General features: G+C 35.1%; 1 protein-coding gene across 1 annotated transcript in view; it reads left to right on the plus strand.

The window, feature by feature from the left end:
• The window catches only part of LOC130805195 (probable LRR receptor-like serine/threonine-protein kinase At1g07650), a 35,555-nt gene extending 17,108 nt beyond the window's left edge, over positions 1 to 18,447 (plus strand). Inside the window, exons 2-24 of the mRNA XM_057669860.1 lie at positions 9,051 to 9,222; positions 9,815 to 9,886; positions 9,986 to 10,054; positions 10,138 to 10,209; positions 10,305 to 10,376; positions 10,493 to 10,564; positions 10,666 to 10,737; positions 10,826 to 10,897; positions 10,996 to 11,067; positions 11,435 to 11,509; positions 11,603 to 11,674; positions 11,806 to 11,871; positions 12,498 to 12,566; positions 12,657 to 12,692; positions 12,802 to 12,842; positions 12,947 to 13,323; positions 13,451 to 13,646; positions 16,416 to 16,547; positions 16,637 to 16,755; positions 16,850 to 17,060; positions 17,164 to 17,395; positions 17,553 to 17,703; positions 17,967 to 18,447. Coding sequence (XP_057525843.1) covers positions 9,051 to 9,222; positions 9,815 to 9,886; positions 9,986 to 10,054; positions 10,138 to 10,209; positions 10,305 to 10,376; positions 10,493 to 10,564; positions 10,666 to 10,737; positions 10,826 to 10,897; positions 10,996 to 11,067; positions 11,435 to 11,509; positions 11,603 to 11,674; positions 11,806 to 11,871; positions 12,498 to 12,566; positions 12,657 to 12,692; positions 12,802 to 12,842; positions 12,947 to 13,323; positions 13,451 to 13,646; positions 16,416 to 16,547; positions 16,637 to 16,755; positions 16,850 to 17,060; positions 17,164 to 17,395; positions 17,553 to 17,703; positions 17,967 to 18,350 — 2,906 coding nt within the window. The 3' untranslated portion in view covers positions 18,351 to 18,447. The remainder of the gene's footprint in view (positions 1 to 9,050; positions 9,223 to 9,814; positions 9,887 to 9,985; positions 10,055 to 10,137; positions 10,210 to 10,304; positions 10,377 to 10,492; positions 10,565 to 10,665; positions 10,738 to 10,825; positions 10,898 to 10,995; positions 11,068 to 11,434; positions 11,510 to 11,602; positions 11,675 to 11,805; positions 11,872 to 12,497; positions 12,567 to 12,656; positions 12,693 to 12,801; positions 12,843 to 12,946; positions 13,324 to 13,450; positions 13,647 to 16,415; positions 16,548 to 16,636; positions 16,756 to 16,849; positions 17,061 to 17,163; positions 17,396 to 17,552; positions 17,704 to 17,966) is intronic.
• The last annotated feature ends 191 nt before the right edge of the window (positions 18,448 to 18,638 follow it).

Raw genomic sequence — 18,638 nt, forward strand, 5'->3', positions numbered from 1 at the left:
TCGTCAGAACTTCAACTCTAGGAACAGCAGACTGTTTTCCAGAGCAATTTCCCAACTTCTTGGATATTTGAGACATGTACTTCTTCCACGAATCAAGTCATAGGCTTCATCAACGATTCACATTAAATCGGATATGTACCTACAAAACAATCTCTAATAATATGTTTGTTTATTTAAAAGTAAAGTCATCATCAAAACCTTAAGAGGCCAACATAAACTATTTTAGTCACTAAATGAATTTTCCTTTTTAAAAAGTTTTTTTTTTAATAAAAATGATACATCATATTGTGATTCTAAGGTAATTTTGAGGTCATTTAATATGTTAGAAAAAATCTTTTGATCAAAAAACTTTATCTGATTTTTTTTAATATACTTGACTCTTTAGTCAGAATTAGAACCACATTTAAAGTACTTTCAACTATAAATAAATTTACTTTTATTCTACATTTGCACATTCAATTTCTATTAATATATATGCTAAAATTTATTTTATTCTCTCATAAAAAATCCATTGCATTATGTCAATTCACTTAAAAATAATTATGAATTTAACTTTACACATGAAATTATTAGCTTTATATCAATTTATTTATAAACAAATGGAAATATTTTTATATATGTCAATACTAAGAGCTAAATGCGTAGCACAAATATTCTATATTAGTATATAATATATAGATCGGTATTGTATTTGTTTTTTAGTTTTTAAACAATGAACATCCATAAAGTAGACTATTAATTCCTTAGACTTATTTTTTCTTACTTAAAAAATTTTAGTTTTTACAAAACAATTAACTCCTTAACATAAGTTTATTATAAAACAGTAGTATAGAGAAGAAAAAATTCATTATATAATGTTTATTTCCTCTTTCCTAATTCCCATTCGAATTCTCTAGCTTATCCCGCATGAAAAATAGCATACACCATGACAATTTTGTTGGTGGAAAATATTTAAGAATAATAATCATTATAAAATATTACAATTGGACATTTTCGTTTTCAAACATGCTGGTTTAAGGGGTGTGCGCAACCGTACAAAGCCCCCGAAATGAACGACTTTATATATGATTACATAGCTAATAATTTTCTTAGGAGGTGTAATGACAGGATTATGCTAGTTAGGATAGTAGTGAGGGAAGAAATCATATCCATTATCAGTGCGTACGGGCCCCAAGCTGGACTCGATGAGCAGGTAAGGTGTGAATTCTGGGATAACCTAGGAGAGCTCATGAGAACTATCCCCGAGGATGAGAAAGTTTTCTTAAGAGGGGACTTTAACGGACATATAGGCAGAGATGCAGGCTACTATAACTCGGTACATGGAGGGTTTGGTTTGGGGGTAAGGAATGCGAGTGGAGAGAATTTGTTGGACTTTGCGCTAGCAAAAGATTTGATTATACAATCTTTAGAAAGAAAGAAGAGCATTCAATTACATATAAGAGCGGAGGGCATGCAACCCAAGTTGACTATTTCTTAGTGTGCAAGGGAGATCGGCCCTCATGCTTGGATTGTAAGGTGGTGTTGGGTACAGAGATGCCCACCCAACACAAGCTTCTAGTAATGGTTTTCAAGACGAGGAAGAAAATCGTAGAGAAGAAGGTCGAGTCTAGGGTGAAAATCATGTCGAGGAGACTCAAAGGGGATATGGTCATAACCTTGTCAAGCAAGATAAGTTTATTGGGCTTCCCAAGTCAGTCAGAAAATGTGAATGAAATGTGGGTGAACATGGCAAAAACCATTAGAACAGTGGTAAAAGAGACCTTGGGGGTGTCGTCGGGTAAACCAAAAGTGTTCAAAGAGTAGTGGTGGTGGAATGATGAGGTGGAAAAGAAGATAAAGGATAAAAACAAGAGATTTAAGGATCTTATGGCATGCACAGAAGATTAGGATAAGAGAGTGAGCTATAAAGAAGCAAAACGGGCGGCAAAGAAAGCGGTAACGGAGGCAACAAACTGTGGTTACGAGGACTGTATCGGAATCTTGACACCAAAGAGGGGGAGAAGCAGATTTTTAAGTTGGCAAGGACTAGGTCCAGGCAGAGGCAAAACTTAGAGGCAGTGAAATATATCAAGGATGAGGGCGGACGAGTTCTCCTGAGACAAGAGGACATCAAAACGAGATGGCTACAGCATTTCTCTCAACTACTCAATGACTCTAGGGGCCAAAGGACGCAGAAAATCAAATTTCTGACGGCCAAAGACCACTGGAATATGGGTGAACAAGTGATATTACAACAGGATAAGTAAGAGAAGCACTCAAAAGGATGGGGAGAACAAAGGCAGTCGGGCCAGATAACATCCCGATTGAAGTGTGGAGGGGTTTACGAGAAGAGGGCATTAGTTGGTTGAGTAACCTCTTTAATATTATTCTGAGGACACATAAGATGTTAGAAGAATGGAGGAATAGCACCCCAAATACCTTTGTTTAAAAACAAAAGCGATGCGCAAGTATGCGGGAACTACAGAGGTATCAAACTTCTAAGTCACACAATGAAACTGTGGGAAAGAGTAATAGAGAGGAGAATTAAAACGGTGATTAGAGAGAACCAATTCGGTTTTATGCCATGAAGGTCAACCATTAAGGCAATTCATGTTTTGAGAAGTCTGATGGAGAAATATAGGAAGCGAAAGAAAGATCTACATACGATATTCATTCACTTGGAGAAAGCATATGATAGCATACCACGACGTGTCATATGGGATAGCCTCAAGGCTATCGGCTCTAAGCCCTTTCATTTTTACTGTCATTATGGAAGATATTTCTAAATCTATTTGGGAGACAGTACCGTGGTGTATGCTTTTCGCTGATGACATAATGCTGGTAGCAGAAACTGGAGAGGAGGTTAGTAACAAATTGGATGAGTAGAAGGAAGCTTTAGAAGGTAAAGGGTTGCGCATTAGTTGTACGAAGACCGAGTATTTGCACTGTGACTTTAGTGGGACAGCACTGGCAGGTGAACCAGAGGTGTCCATTGATGAAGCAGTTGTCAAAAGTACGATTAAATACAAGTATTTGGATCGTTCATTCAAAGGGATGGGGAGATTGATGGATATTTAAATAATCGTATACAAGCGGGTTAGCTCAAGTGGCGAGCAGCCACCGCGGTGCTATGCGATAGAAAATTCCCAAGCAAGTTAAAAGGAAAATTCTACCGAGCAGCAATCAGACCTGCCCTACTATATGGGACCGAATGTTGGTATGTAAAGAAGTTTGTTGAACATAAGATGGAAGTCACAGAAATGCGTATGCTGAGGTGGATGTGTGGGCACACATTGATGGGTTGAATTAGAAACCAAGAGTTTAAGGATAAACTAGGGGTAGCCACTATTTCTCGAAAATGCGCGAAAATAAATTGAGGTGGTTTAGACATGTGCAGAGAATGACTTTTGCCGCCCCAGTGAGGACGGTAGAAAGCATTATAGTAGAGGGTAAGAGGGGTGGAGGCAGACCCAGGAGAATTTGGGATGAGTAAATGAGAGTTAACTTGCATGTGTTAAACCTCTTTGAGGGCCTGACTAGGGATAAGGGTAGTTGGAGGCGTCATATTCATGTTGTAGACTTCTGAAACGAACTACTGTGTTTATTAGGTCTTATATACATTAATTTAAGGTAATATATATGTGGTTATAGGCTTGCTTTGGTAGTGAATACTATGGAAATATGAATTAAGTTGTGACTCATGAACATATTATATATTGGCAGCACGGCCGATCTTATAAGGGGTAAGAGAAGCTTATGCCTAAATTAATCAAAAAAATTAGAAAAATAATGCTTTAATATTTAATAGTTAGGTGCTATAAAAGTATATTTAGTAATTAGGAGTCCATATTAATATTTTCCCGAATCTTTCAAATCTCAGGGTCGACCATGATTGCCGTTGGAAACACAATATAGCTGAAGGAACAAGATGAATATAGTTAGGGATTAGGGGGAAAAAAGTTGTGCAAGGGAAGGAAGATATTTCTTAAGGGAAGATATGGGTTGAAGATTGGCCGTAGTTGAAGATAGCGTGAACAGTCATAGTGTTTGGACTAAAACAAGGACTTAAGATAGAAAAAGGGTTTGAAGGATCAAAATGTAGTAATATGATCATACCAAATTAAAAATATTGGCTTGTCAATATAAAAATTATTAGCTTGAACATTATTGCACAATAAAATAAGGATGGTATTTCTAATTTAAAAGTTATTTTATCTTGGAGAACAAGTTAAACATTAACCTAGGGTTACCAGGTAATAACAAAAATAATAAATATTGACATACTCTCTTCGTTTCTTAAAAAAGTTTTCTTTTGTCAGTTTTGAATGTTTCAGTTGTTGATATTACAAATTTTGGACAAAAATAACCTTATTCCTTTTTATTTTAATATCTTAATAATGCTTATAGTTTCCACATATTTTCCACTAACTTCATTTTAACATTTGTATATTCCTTATTGAAAGAATAGATTGGTTGAATGGTGTCCATTCTCATTAGAAGGAATGATAATATATACAATAATACAATCTATAGTTTAGGAAACTAAATATTTACCCAATATTCTATATAATCATATTGATTATATAAAATGTTTTATCAATAAAAATATATTATTCTAACGCACCCTCGCAGTCGAATTGGAAGGTTGACAGACGCTGAGACTGGAGCGAAAATCATCAAATAAGACTTGAGAACGACCTTTGGTAAAAATGTCAGCAATCTGATAATGAGTTGGGACATGAAGCACCCGAACATCACCACATTTAACTTTTTCACGAACAAAGTGAATGTCGATCTCAATATGTTTAGTGCGCTGGTGATGCACTGGGTTACCGGCCAAATTATCTTCACTAACATTGTCACAATAAACAAGAGTAGTTGTAGTAATAGGAGAGTGAAGCTCAAGGAGTAAGTTACGAATCCAATAAGTCTCAGAAACAACATTAGCAACAGCACGATATTCAGCCTCAGCACTAGATTTAGAAACAGTAGGCTGCCGTTTAGCGGACTAAGAAATTAAATTATCACTAAGAAAAACAAAATAACCAGAAGTAGAACAGCGGGTGTCAGGGCAACCACCCCAATCAGCATCGGTATAGAACAAAAGAGTCGAAATGGTAGATCGATACAATTGTAGACCGTGATGAATAGTACCCTTGACATAGCGAAGAATGCGGTGAATAGCAGCCATATGTTCAACTCTAGGATCATACATATATAGGCAAACTTGCTGAACAACATATGAAAAATTTGGTCGAGTGAAAGTAAGATACTGCAAAGCACCAGCCAGACTACGATACAATGTAGGATCATCACACGGGGAACCAGCATTAGCGCAAAGTTTCCCAGATGTAGCAACAGGAGTAGAAACAGGCTTGCATTAAGACATGACGGCCTTTTCATGAATCTCAGAGGCATACCGCTGTTGAGAGAGAAAGAGTCCCGTAGAAGTATGATTAATAACAATACCCAAAAAATAATTAAGAGGACCTAAGTCCTTCATAGCATTCTCAAAGCTAAGTTTGGACATAAGAGATTTACGAAGAAAATCAGAAGAAGCTATAAGAATAATATCATCCACATATAACAAAAGATAAGCAATATCAGAACCACGACAGTAAACAAAAAGAGAACTATTGGAGATGCTGTTAGAAAAACCAATAGTAGACGCAAAATTGGCAAACCGTTGGTACCAAGCACGTGGGGCTTGTTTGAGACCATAAAGAGATTTGCGAAGAAGACAAACATGATCAGGATGAGCATGATGACGAAAACCCAGAGGTTGACGCATGTATACAGTCTCAGTCAAGTGACCATGAAGAAAATCATTCTTAACATCCAATTGATGAATAGACCAAGACCGGGAAAGAGCAATGCTTAAAACAATGCGAATAGAAGCAGGTTTCATAACCGGACTAAAAGTTTCATCACAGTCAATGCCTTCCCTTTGAGAATTACCATCACCAACAAGACACGCTTTATAACGCTCAAAAGAACCGTCGGACTTGGTCTTTACACGAAACACCCACAAGGACGGAATGATATTAGTATTAGGAGGACGAGGTACATGATCCAAGTGTGATTTTCAATTAAGGCATCAAATTCCTCTTGCATAGCTAACTTCAAATTCGGGTCACAAAGGGCATGGAAAAGAGTTTTGGGTAAGGATGAAAACGAAACCGATAAAGCTTGGGAGTAGTATTTGGGATTGGGTTTGAAAATACCATGTTTACTACGCGTAACCATGCCGGGTGGTGAGGATGGAGAGTTGGGATTGGAAAAAAAAAGAGGGCGGTTGGAGCTGGTGGCGTACTGGGCTACGTAAGGCAGGCCTAGTAGAGCTAGGTGGGTTAATGGAAGGAGAGGATGAGAGGAGAGGACTGGGCTGGAATGTAGCTGGGCCGGAAGCAAAAACAGGCCCAGTTGAGAATAAAGGTGAGCAGGGGGGAATTGGGGTTAGCTGTTGGGCCGAGAGTGGGAGCAGGCCCAGTTTGGGGCATAGGCTGGGTAAGGGAATGTGTTTGGCTTGTTTTGAGCAAAAGAGTGGGAATAAGATCATCCAAAGAATTGGTAGGTTTGGGGAGATAGTGAATGAGAGCGAGAAAAAGGAAAAGTGGCCTCATCAAAGAGAACATGTCGAGAGATAATGATTTTACGGGACGAGAGATCATAGCACTTGTAACCTCTATGGGAAGACGGGTAACCCAAAAAGACACATGGAGTGGAACGAGGATGGAGTTTTTGGATAGTAGTAGACAGAAAGAGAGGGAAATATAAACACCCGAAAACTCGTAGATGAGTATAGGTAGAAGACTTATGATAAAGTAAGTGAGTAGGAGTAAGATTTCCAAGGAGTTTAGAAGGGAGAAAATTAAGGAGATAAGTGGCCGTGTTTAAGGCGTGAGGCCAAAAACACGGAGGAAGAGAAGCATGACACAAAAGAGTACGGATTATGTTATTGATGGAGCGGATTTTGCGTTCGAATTTGCCATTTTGAGAAAAGGTGTAAGTACAAGTGAAACGAAGAGTAATACCCCGACTAGTAGACAAAACGGAAAAAGCTGATGATGTGGATGAAGTAGAAGAAGCTCCATGTGCTGACTTGAAAGGATAAAGATCACCTGTGCTATTAGATCTCAGAATGATGTTCCCCGTGGCCAAGTCCTTCACAGAAAATCCAAAATGATCAAATTCAACGAAGACCATATTATCATGAGTAAATTTACGGACAGATATTAAGTTTTTAATAAGTTTGGGTGCATATAAGACATTTTTGAGGGTAAGGGGTTGTTGTGAGGAAGGAAAAGAAAGTTGTCCGTGACCATGAACTGGAATCATGTGACTATTACCAACAACAATAACATTATTTAATCGATGCTTTAAAGGAAAATATGGCACCGGTATGCATGTAAAATTGCTCATCAAGAGTAGACAAAGAAAGAGTATTCATGGCTTGATTAATATCCGTAGGAACATAACCCATAGAAGCACTAGTCCCGGTGTGGTAACTTTGAACCGACAGTGGGCCAAGAAGTCCAGCAGAAGAGGAGGAGGCATTGCTTTGTGTAGGATGAAAAGCTCATGGAGTAGTAGGAAGGGGGTTGGAGGTTCGGCCCAAGTCTGAGTGGCCCAGTATGGCCAAGAAGGGGAATGCCATGGATTGAAAGAAGATGGGCCAGAGGGGGGAGCAAAGCTGCTGGGCCTGTGACCAAAAGAAGAGTTGGGCCTGTGAACGAAGGAAGAGTTGGGCCTTTGACGCTGCAGGGACTGGCCAAAACCACTAGTGATGCCATGGTGGCTGCTGCGGCTATTTCGGCCACCACGTCGAGGCTGATGGTGGCCACCACGGTCGTGAGGGGTACCACAGAACGCAAAATGGTCGGAATTGGCCTTAATTGTAGCAATAAGAGCCGAATCTTGAGTGGTAGAAGAGTGTTTATGATTAGAACGCTCTTCTAATTCCAACATAGAACGAAGAGTATCAAAAGAGGGAATCAGAGTCGTGTTGAACCAAAGACCGAAAGGTTTTATAATCCGAATTCAAACCATGAAGAACTTGAAGAGCCAATCGATTATCGGAGATAGAAGCACCAAGATTAGTGAGAGAAGTAGCAATAGTTTCAAGTTCGTTGCAATAGGCTTTGACATTGGGAAAATTTACAAGAGAAATTTCATTAAATTGAGACTCAAGATGGAGAATTCGGGAGGTTTTATTATTTTGAAAATTGTTCTCAAGACGAGTCCAAGAATCAAAAGCACAATCATCGGGACGAACAATGGATTGGAGAAGGGATGGACTAATAGAACCATAAATCCATGTGCGAACGATGTCATCAAGTCGTTGTTATTCGGAATCCTTAGAGGCCGATGCTTTAGTTGAGTCATCGGGAAGAATGTGACCATCCACAAGATGAGCCCGACAATGAAGTTTGAATAAAGTAACCCAAGTATGAAAGTTGGTGCCTTCTTCATCAAGTTGGATTGGCACACTAGTTTTAATATTAGTAAGCAAAGTTGCGGGATAAATTTTTGTGGGAGAAGCCATAGGAGGAACAAGAAAAGATAAGAGAAAGATAGAAGGTGGAGGGAGTAGGATGCAAGAAACCTAGGCAAATGATACCATGAAAGAATAGATTGGTTGAATGGTGTCCATTCTCATTAGAAGGAATGATAATATATACAATAATACAATCTATAGTTTAGGAAACTAAATATTTACCCAATATTCTACACAATCATATTGATTACACAAAATATTCTATCAATCAAAAGATATTATTCTAACACTTATGGTTTCCACATGATTTCGATCCCACTAACTTTATAAAAATATTTTTTTTTAGTTTTATTTTCTATACTTTTTCCACTAACTTTCTTTTAATATTACTAATGTTTATGATTCTCACTTTTCCTCCATCAAATTTAATATTCAATAAAATAATATATCCATTATCCAAAAGATTTTATTTTTCTTAATCTCCATAAGTATTTATTGTGAAAACTTCATTAAGGATCGGAGGGAGTATTTTTAATTCTATCACATACATGATACAAGCTGTGGTTGTGTGCAGTTGCTGCCCTTGGAGAGGTTGCTAAAGAATTGAAGTATGTTTTAAAGTGCAAGGGGGATCCATGTAACAAGAATAATAGTTGCTGGCATACACCAGTTGATCCAAGCAGGCATAGTTACGTCAACCAACTATCTTGTGAATGCATCGATGGTGTATCGCATGTCACTAATATGTACATCATCACTCCAACTTTTCAGTGTCTTATCATAACTTGAATGAAAAATTACAATAAACTACTTAATGTATAGAACTTTTTTGCAAGAAAAAAAAAAAATAACTACCTAATTTTTTTATTTTTGCAAAAGACTACTTTATATGACTAAAACATTTGCAAAGCACTACAATTTGACAGAAATCATAAGTTGACCGTTAAATGGAGGTTTGACCAAACATGTGTTTGACACATAATGCCACTAATTGAACCTTATGACAGGGGAAATTTGTTACTTTCATGGTCAACTTAATAGTGGCGGTTCAATTAGTGGCACCATGTGCCAAACACGTGATTGGTTAAACCTCCACTTAATGGTCAACTTATGACTTCTGTCGATATAGTGTTTGAACATATTTTTTACTTTGTTTTTTATTTGTTTATGAACATATACTGAAATTTCAGAAGCGGTAAGTTTTTGCAAAAAAAAAGAAAAAAGATTAAATAGTTTTTTTGTTGTAGGAGTTATACATTAGGTAGTTTCTTGTAATTATTTCTAACTTTAATTCACTAATACAGTGACTAAATTTACGTTGTTTGTCTTTAAAAGCAGTTCATGGAAAGGCCAAAGTCTTAAAGGCATCCTGCCCAGATCCATTGCAAAGCTTCCCTACATTAAGACTATGTGAGAATTCGCTGGCTTAGCCCTCTCAATTACATAGTAGACACAGATATTTATTATTTAAAAATGTTTTTAATTAAATATAGAAGTATATATTTGTAGTGATTTATCAAGGAGTCTTCTTACTGGAACAATACCAAAAGAATGGACTGCTACAAAATTGGAATTTGTGTAAGCAATAACCCATTTCTTGTTTTATAATTTATTTGTGCATAACATTCTCTGAAATGCAATAATAAGATGGATTTTTGCAGGTCTCTCTTTGCTAATCGTTTGTCAGGTCCTATTCCAGATTACTTGGGAAATATTACTTCTCTAACATATTTGTATGCTCCTTTCTCTTTTTCTCTTTATACCTTGTGTTTGAACATATTTCTTTCTTTGTTTTTTATTCTCTTATGAATATATACTGAAATTTCAGAAGTATAGAGAGCAATCTATTCAATGGAACAATTCCACCCCAACTTGGAAAATTAGTTAACTTGAGCAACTTGTAAGATTAGTTTTTTTTATAATTATGAAATTAAAAGAACACTTAATATAATTTGAGCAATCTACACAGCTGCTGACCTTTTTTGTTGCGTTCTTTGATGTTGTCCTGGGTAAAAGAACACTTACAGATAATGCACTTACGGGCTCTTTGCCTGTTGAGTTAAAGAAGCTCAGTAATCTAGCAGAACTGTAAGTATTCTATGCACTTTTGAGGCCGATTACAAGAGATTATATCCTTACGCTCAGAGATTTACCACTATATATAATTTCTTGTTCTTGTGCATTGCTAGTCGATTAAGCAGTAACAACTTCAGTGGGCAATTGCCTGATTATTTTCAGAGTTGGACAAACCTTAGAGCGTTGTAAGCTTCCGTTGTTTTCTCAAAACATGAAAACTTGTTAGATCTTCCAACTCTATATTATTACTCATTTTTCTTGTTTTGTTGGCAGAGAAATTCAAGGAAGTGGCTTTGAGGGGCCAATACCTGCTTCGATTTCTCGTCTGCTTGATTTACAAGAACTGTATGTAACCTACTTGGTTCTTTTTTGTGTTTATATCTTCCTTGCCTAAGCAATAAAAACACCCTATCTGTCGTTAATTTCACTTAATTTATCTGCAGGAGAATTACTGATTTGAAAGGAGATGGTTCCAAGGTTCCACCATTGAATAATTTGCAACAACTAAGGACATTGTGAGCCAATTCTTGTTAAAAAAAAAAGTGAATTAATTCAAACTATATACTTCTTCCGCTCTTTAAATCTTGCTCCATTTGACCATTGGCATTATTCACAGCAAAATTTGACTCTTATATTGTCGTTAATCTATAAGTTAAAATATAGTCATATAGAATCTTGTTTAAATTGTTTTGATCTAAAACTATATTAATTTGTTGTTTTCATAATTTTTTAATAAGCATAAATAGAGATATTAACAATTGAAAACGATTAAAGTTGTGCATTTGGGGATGTAAAAAGTCAACTGGTGCAAGATTTAAAAAACGGAAGTTGTATAATACTTCATAGAAGTTTCTAATCTTAAATTATTTTGATTATTGATAGGACTTTAAGGAACTGTAATCTCACCGGAGAAATTCCTCCATACATAGGAATTAGTATGCCGCAATTAGTTCAAATGTATCTCCTCTCCCTTTCTGTCTCTCTTTTCTTTTAAATATAGAAATATGTTTTTGCTGAATGTTTTCAGTAATGGTTAATTCCATGTTGCAGAGATCTTAGCTTTAACAAATTAACAGGAAATATTCCAGATACTTTTCAAAATTTATATGCTCTGCGGAAAGTGTAAGCAACTAAAACATATATATTCTTAAGAAAACAAAATTTCAGCATCGATTTAAATTGCTTATTTCCACTTGAAAGATTTTAATTAGATCATGTTAACCGTAAGCAACCTAAGCATAATCTATGTTTAGGTATCTAACAAGCAACATGTTTACTGGAACTATCCCAAGTTGGATCACTGACACGGATGACAGTAGGTATGCTCTTTCTTTCTTCCATTTATATTCTCTAGAACTTCCCAATCATCCTACAAGTAACCTTAAAAGATACTTGTAGGGGTGTTCATTGGTCTGGGCCCCCCATTTTAGGCTTTGAAAGCGTCGGGCTGAAAATGGGCTGTACTTATACTAATGTGGAGTGGGCTGTAAAAAGGGCTCTATACAATAACATATGTATATTTTGATCCAATCACTTTGTTCATTCTACGATGGCAAATTGACAAATTACACAGGCACAATCTGTGACGCGAAGGCAATAACCAGAAAATTTTAGAATTGCAATAAACATGCAGGCCAGCGTTTGGGAAATCATAAAATGAATAGAAAGGAACTGCAATAGTAGTTTTAGCTTAATAACGAATTTTTTTTAAGTAAAAAGGGGTCATATTGGCTATGTTGGGTTTTAAATCCCGACCTATATTATCATCCCACATCAAGTTTCCTAAGCCCAAGCCAACTCCGGCTAGTATTTCATTAAGCTCAGCCCGACCTCTATCTATCTTGTTAAACAACCTTAGATACTAGTATGAGATATATTAGTGTCTATTGTGTACATTGCTTGGATGATTTTATGTCATTTTTTTTCTCTTTTTCCTTTGCTTCAGCCGAATAGACCTTTCTTACAACAACTTTAATGATAGCACGTTACCATCTCATTGCGAGAAAGCAACTTTGTAAGTATACTCCATTTTTTTTCTTCTGACCTTCCATAGATTGTTTAAGATAATAATAATTTTACATTTTTGTCCTTTCATTTGTCACAGAAATTTATACAGAAGTAATGCAAGGGAAGAAAACTTGTAAGTGGATTAGTTTTATCATTTTTAGTCCTATTGGATGATATCTAATAGTTTAATCTAATGCATTACTTTTGATTTTTTTTTTCTGCTCTATTCAAATTAAAAAAAGAGATTCAAGTGCGTGCTTAACAGACTTAAAATGTTCAAAAGGTAAATAAACGACTATCTCTCTATAGGTATGTGTGTTTAGTCCTTTAATTTAATCAGCTTGTTTCTTCTAAATTCTAATTCTATTTTCGCATTTGTAAATAAAGCGCGATATTCATTACATATCAATTGTGGAGGGCAAGAAACGAGAACAGAAAAAGGTAGGTTTGAGCAAGATAATGAGGATGAGGGTGCAGCTAAATTTATTCCACGAACAGCAGAGTGGGGATACAGTAGCAGTGGGGAATTCTGGAATCCTAGATTTCCTACTGGTAATTTTATAGCACAAAGTAGTACCAAACTCAAAATGAATGACACACAACTGTATCAAGAAGCTAGGCTTGCTGCCACATCTTTAACGTACTATGGTCGTTGCTTGGCAAGAGGGAACTACACTGTCACCCTATACTTTTCTGAAATCGTCTTCAAAAATAACAACACATATTTCGGTCTTGGTAGACGCTTTTTTGATATCTATATCCAGGTTTCCACTATTTTCTCTTTTACTCTTCGACTCCCTATATCCTTAAATGTTAACATTTACTAAAAATATCAACATTTGGTTATTTTTATCTGATGAACATTATAAATTATTATTTCATGATCTTTAGGAGAAGTTGGTTGCCAAGGACTTCAATATAGAAATGGAGGCAAACGGCACAGATAGGGCTCTCATAAAAACATTTCCACACATTGCGGTAACCAATTTTATTGAAGTTCGCTTCTATTACGCGGGAAAAGGGAGTTGGCAACTCCCTGTAAGAGGAAATTATGGTCCTCTTATCTCAGCTATTTCAGTGGAGGCGGGTGAGCTGTCCTAACCCTTTATATATGTTCAATTTTTACTATATTCTGTTGGATAATTTAGAGTATAAAAGTATAAAAGTATAAAAATATAAAAGTCATAAGTATACTCAGGAATAATAAGTTAAAGACAAGTACTATGGAGAACTTATCTATGTAAGTTCAAAGTTAGCCACTTCAATAATTCAAGATGGACATATAAACTTCCTTGAGCTTATGAAAAGATACAGACAAAGGTATAAGAGAAGTTATTTTATATGTACTTCTCTTTAGGCGGATAGATATATATATCTTTGATTCACTCCCTAAGGGACATCATCGATATATTTCCACTTGTGATTGAGAATGTACTAGGTGTCAATTCAATCCATAGAGACATTGAGCATCAATGTATAGCATGGCGCGTCTTGCAGCGTGCTCCTGTTTGCGTCTCACATGATTATTATACGTGGCTCGTGACATGTGGACAATGTAGCGTTTTTCTCGGCTTGCGAATTTCTTTGCTACTCGCAAATCCTTGTAGTTCGGTTCTTGGCTTGGTTTTCAATTTTTTTGGACTTTGTTTAATTAAATGGCGGTTAAGGCTATTTCACCCTAAAATTTTCATTAACCACACATGGAAGGGTAGGTTAATCATGGGATAATAGGGTTTTAATTAAATTCCTATACAAAGAGATCAAATTGTGAGTTTTGGGCATGCTTTTCTGTAGTCAGTTTTTGCTCTTCTTTTCTCTATAAGTTCTTAAAATTGAAGGAAATTAGCTAGTTCTTTTCAATTTATTTCTAAGTTTTCTCTATATAATCTCATTTTCTTCATATTGTTCAATTATATAGTTCTTATAATTGAATGCAAATCATTATATCTCAAAAGTGTATTCTACGATTTTAAGTCTTAGCACCAAGAAGACGGGATAACGCTTTTAGGAAAACTAGATAGTAACTGAGTTTGGTAGCAAGTTTCCTAAAATAATATTGTCTAAATTATCTTCAATTTGAGTTAGTTTTATATTTCATGTCATTTATTTACATGTAAGTTTCAATTTCTAGAATTTTGGAGTTGTTGTTAAGACTTGTAATCTCGTTTACAATGATTGTAATCTTTTCAAGTGTTCCTATTAATACAAACACATAACAATTTAAAAGAGTTCTTAACATTCTAAAAGCCGCCTGGAATTAACCGTCTCTTACAGAGTCCTAATTTTTTCCATTCTACAACACCATTTAATTATGGTGAATATCTCACGATGGTTTCATGAATGATACCATTAGATTGAACATAACCCGGGTCATAGTATTCAGCACCCTTATCCGTTCATGGTCTTTTTACATGAATTTCTTGTTTTAACTCAACTTCACTTTCATAGATTTTAAACTTGTCTAAAACCTCACCTTAAGCATGCAATAAATATACATAGCAAAATATAGAATGATCATCAATAAAAATTATCATATATTTCTTATTTCCTAAAGGACGACTAGAGTGAAAATCACATAAATTATTATGAATCAACTCAAATAATTGAGTGTTCCTTTCTACCGTTCTAAATGGTGTCCTTGTTATCTTATTTAACATGCATGTATGACACTTTTGTTTAGGCATCTCAAAAGTTGGAATGATTTCATACTTCACATATGAAACATCTTAGTAAAATTAACATGACATTGACGATTATGCCATAAACAAGAAACTGATTCATCAATAATATTCAAAACTAAAGTTTCATAAGATTGTTTTAAACTGAAATAAAAGTAAGCAGAGGTGAATTTTAAAGATGATGAAGGATGAAAAATATAATGTGGTGAAGAAGGTTGTCAGGATTGGGATTATATGTAGGATAAAAATCAACTAGTGGAATCAGATTGTAGGGTTGGATCGTAAGATCAAACAATCCTACAAATTTGCAGATTAACAAGTTGTATTATGTCTATGTTTATTGTTTTATCATTTTCAATATAAAAAAGCATTAAGAACCCAGAAAATTTCTTATGATTATGCTTTAATTTTAAATACATACATATCTTTCTTTTTTAATACTGTTTTTTTTCTCTATTCTTAATGAAATGACAATATTAATAAATACACTACACATAATATATTTAGAGCACATACCACAAGCATATAATAATAAAACATTGTAAGAAAAAAAGAACAAAGATACTAGCAAAGAATTTAAATTAGTAAGTTTGGACGATCTACCCAACGATTCTAACGATCCTACCAACAATCTTAGCCGATCCTAACGATTCTACCAACGATTCTATTCGATCCTAGCTGATTCTAACAATTCCACCAATGATTGTGGAAAAGATAAAGGAAAAGGAAGATGATCAACTTTATTTGGGGGAGTGGGAGGAAAGTATTTCCTCTCCATCCCTATAGGGTAATTATTACACCAAAAATGAGGAAACTAAAGCTTGTATTTCATCTCTATCGCTTTAAAACTATTTTTTGTTTTGATGACAATAAGATTCTCTTATTTTTATACTTTAATAACCTTAATTTTTTTAGTTTAATTTTATTTCCCCTATAAATATTTACTCTCAATGCAAGTATGACCCTTGGTTGCAGTGATTCTTGGCACTTCAAATAACACTGTCATAACATGATTATTTCAGCTTGGCCATATTTAATTATAACTTACGATTAATTTATTATAGTTTTGCTATAGATTATATTAAGTAATGAGCGACAGATTCTTTTATCTTCATGTTAATGAGTTTTAATCATTTTTATTGCGCTATTAGAAACCGTTAATTGTTTATTTGTCGCAGAGTTTGACCCTCCATTTAACTGGAAATTGCTCCTATGGATCTTAGCTGGGACTACATTGTGCCTTATCGCTGTTGTTTTTGGTATAATTTGGTGGAAACGACGCTTGGCAAACATAGCAGCAAGAGAACAAGGTTAGTGTGTTATCTAAAGAGGACTGGTTAGTTGTTAATCACTTTTATCTTTTTTTGGAATCAAGACTCTGACGTTGTTTGTTACCCAGAACTTCTAGGACAAAATCCACAAATTGGTTTGTTCACATACAAACAAATCAAAACAGCATGTAACAACTTTAACGCTGCAAACAAGATTGGACAAGGCGGATTTGGTTCAGTATACAAGGTATTAGGAATGTTATTTATCCTCTCTTGGATTCTATTTATAGACAACTTGAGAACCAGAAAGCTAAAAATATTGTATTTCTCGATCTATGTAGGGGATATTATTGGACGGTACCCATATTGCTGTGAAGCAACTCTCTTCGAGATCATCCCAAGGGAATAGAGAATTTGTGAATGAGATTGGTATAGTTTCTACTTTGCGCCATCCCAATCTAGTAAAATTGTATGGATGTAGTGTTGATAGTAGCCAACTCTTCTTGGTTTATGAATATATGGAGAACAATGACCTTGGCCATGCTTTGTTTGGTATGAATTTTGCTCATTATTATTCTTAATACTCTCCTTGCATGCATTTGTCATCCTATCTCATTCTCTGTTTAAACTTCTTATTATTATTTTGTTATTCTAGGTAAAAGCTCAATGAGATTAGATTGGGCAACAAGGAATAAAATATGTGTAGGCATAGCTAGAGGTTTGGCCTTCTTGCATGATGAATCAACAATAAAAATAGTTCATAGAGATATTAAAGCAACTAATGTATTGCTTGATCACCATCTTAACCCTAAAATATCCGACTTTGGTTTGGCAAAGCTCAATGAAGACGAGAATACTCATATTAGCACTAGAATTGCTGGAACTATGTAAGTTCACTCTTTATATACATCATTCTTCAACAACTTCCTTTTTTATCTCTATTTTTATTTTGTATTCTTCTTATTCTAATGCCAATTAATTCGAGTGACATATCACAAAATTATTTTTATGGGTGCTAATTTATTTCTTTTTGTGGTCTATTAGCGGATACATGGCTCCAGAATATGCAATGCGGGGTTATTTGACAGAGAAGGCAGATGTTTACAGCTTTGGGGTGGTTGCATTAGAAATAGTAGCTGGAAGAAGCAACATGAATTTTGAACCTAGTGGAGATCCTTTTTGTCTGTTGGATTGGGTAATTTTCATTCTCTATTTCCCTACAGAGTAAAAGATTTCTGTTAGACATGCAACATGGAAATTGTAATGAGGTCGGGGGATTATAACATTCAATTACGTACACAGTATCGATATGTAACAAAAGATCAAATATTCTAAGATTGCTATATATATCTCTTGCTGCATAAACAATATCTTTTTTCTATTGATAAACTATTTGAATATGTACTTAACAATTATATGTTGCATACAAAAATGTGCTAACCTTTATTTATTGTCTAGGCCTTTGTGCTGGAGCAGAAAGGAAACTTGATGGAGCTAATTGATCCAAGGTTGGGGACAGAATACAAGGAACAAGAAGCATTAACAATAATTAAGGTGGCACTACTATGCATTAATCCATCTCCAGCACTTAGGCCAACAATGTCTCGAGCTCTAAGCATACTTGAAGGGAAGGTAAAGGTAGAAGAGCTTGTTCTAGAGCATAATACATCACATGCTCATCAGATGATGCTCCCAGCTACAACATCTGATAAATGGAATAAACAAATAACTGACAACACCGAAACTCAAAGCCTCATACATTCTTCAGTTACAACGAACACTAAATCATGGTCTTCTATGTCTATACATGATCTTTATCCAGTTGATAATTATTCCTCTTGAAGAATTCGTGTATATTATGCTCAGAATCCATGTATTAGATCATATATATGTGACTTGTGTGATCAAACCAATTGCCTTTTATATATTATTTAGCTCCTAAGTTATGTTATGTTATCTATTCTTATAATAGTAATATTGATTTGTAGTTGGAGGATAAGACTAAACACAATAACACAAAATAAGTATAGAGAAAGGGAGTAAGATCAATTCCAAAAAAAGAATGACGCAAAGAAAATGAGACAAACTTAGATAGATTTAAGTGCAATTTCATAGGGATAAAGAAGTGAT

The sequence above is a fragment of the Amaranthus tricolor genome, chromosome 2 (genome assembly GCF_026212465.1).
Source record: "Amaranthus tricolor cultivar Red isolate AtriRed21 chromosome 2, ASM2621246v1, whole genome shotgun sequence".
Taxonomy (NCBI): domain Eukaryota; kingdom Viridiplantae; phylum Streptophyta; class Magnoliopsida; order Caryophyllales; family Amaranthaceae; genus Amaranthus; species Amaranthus tricolor.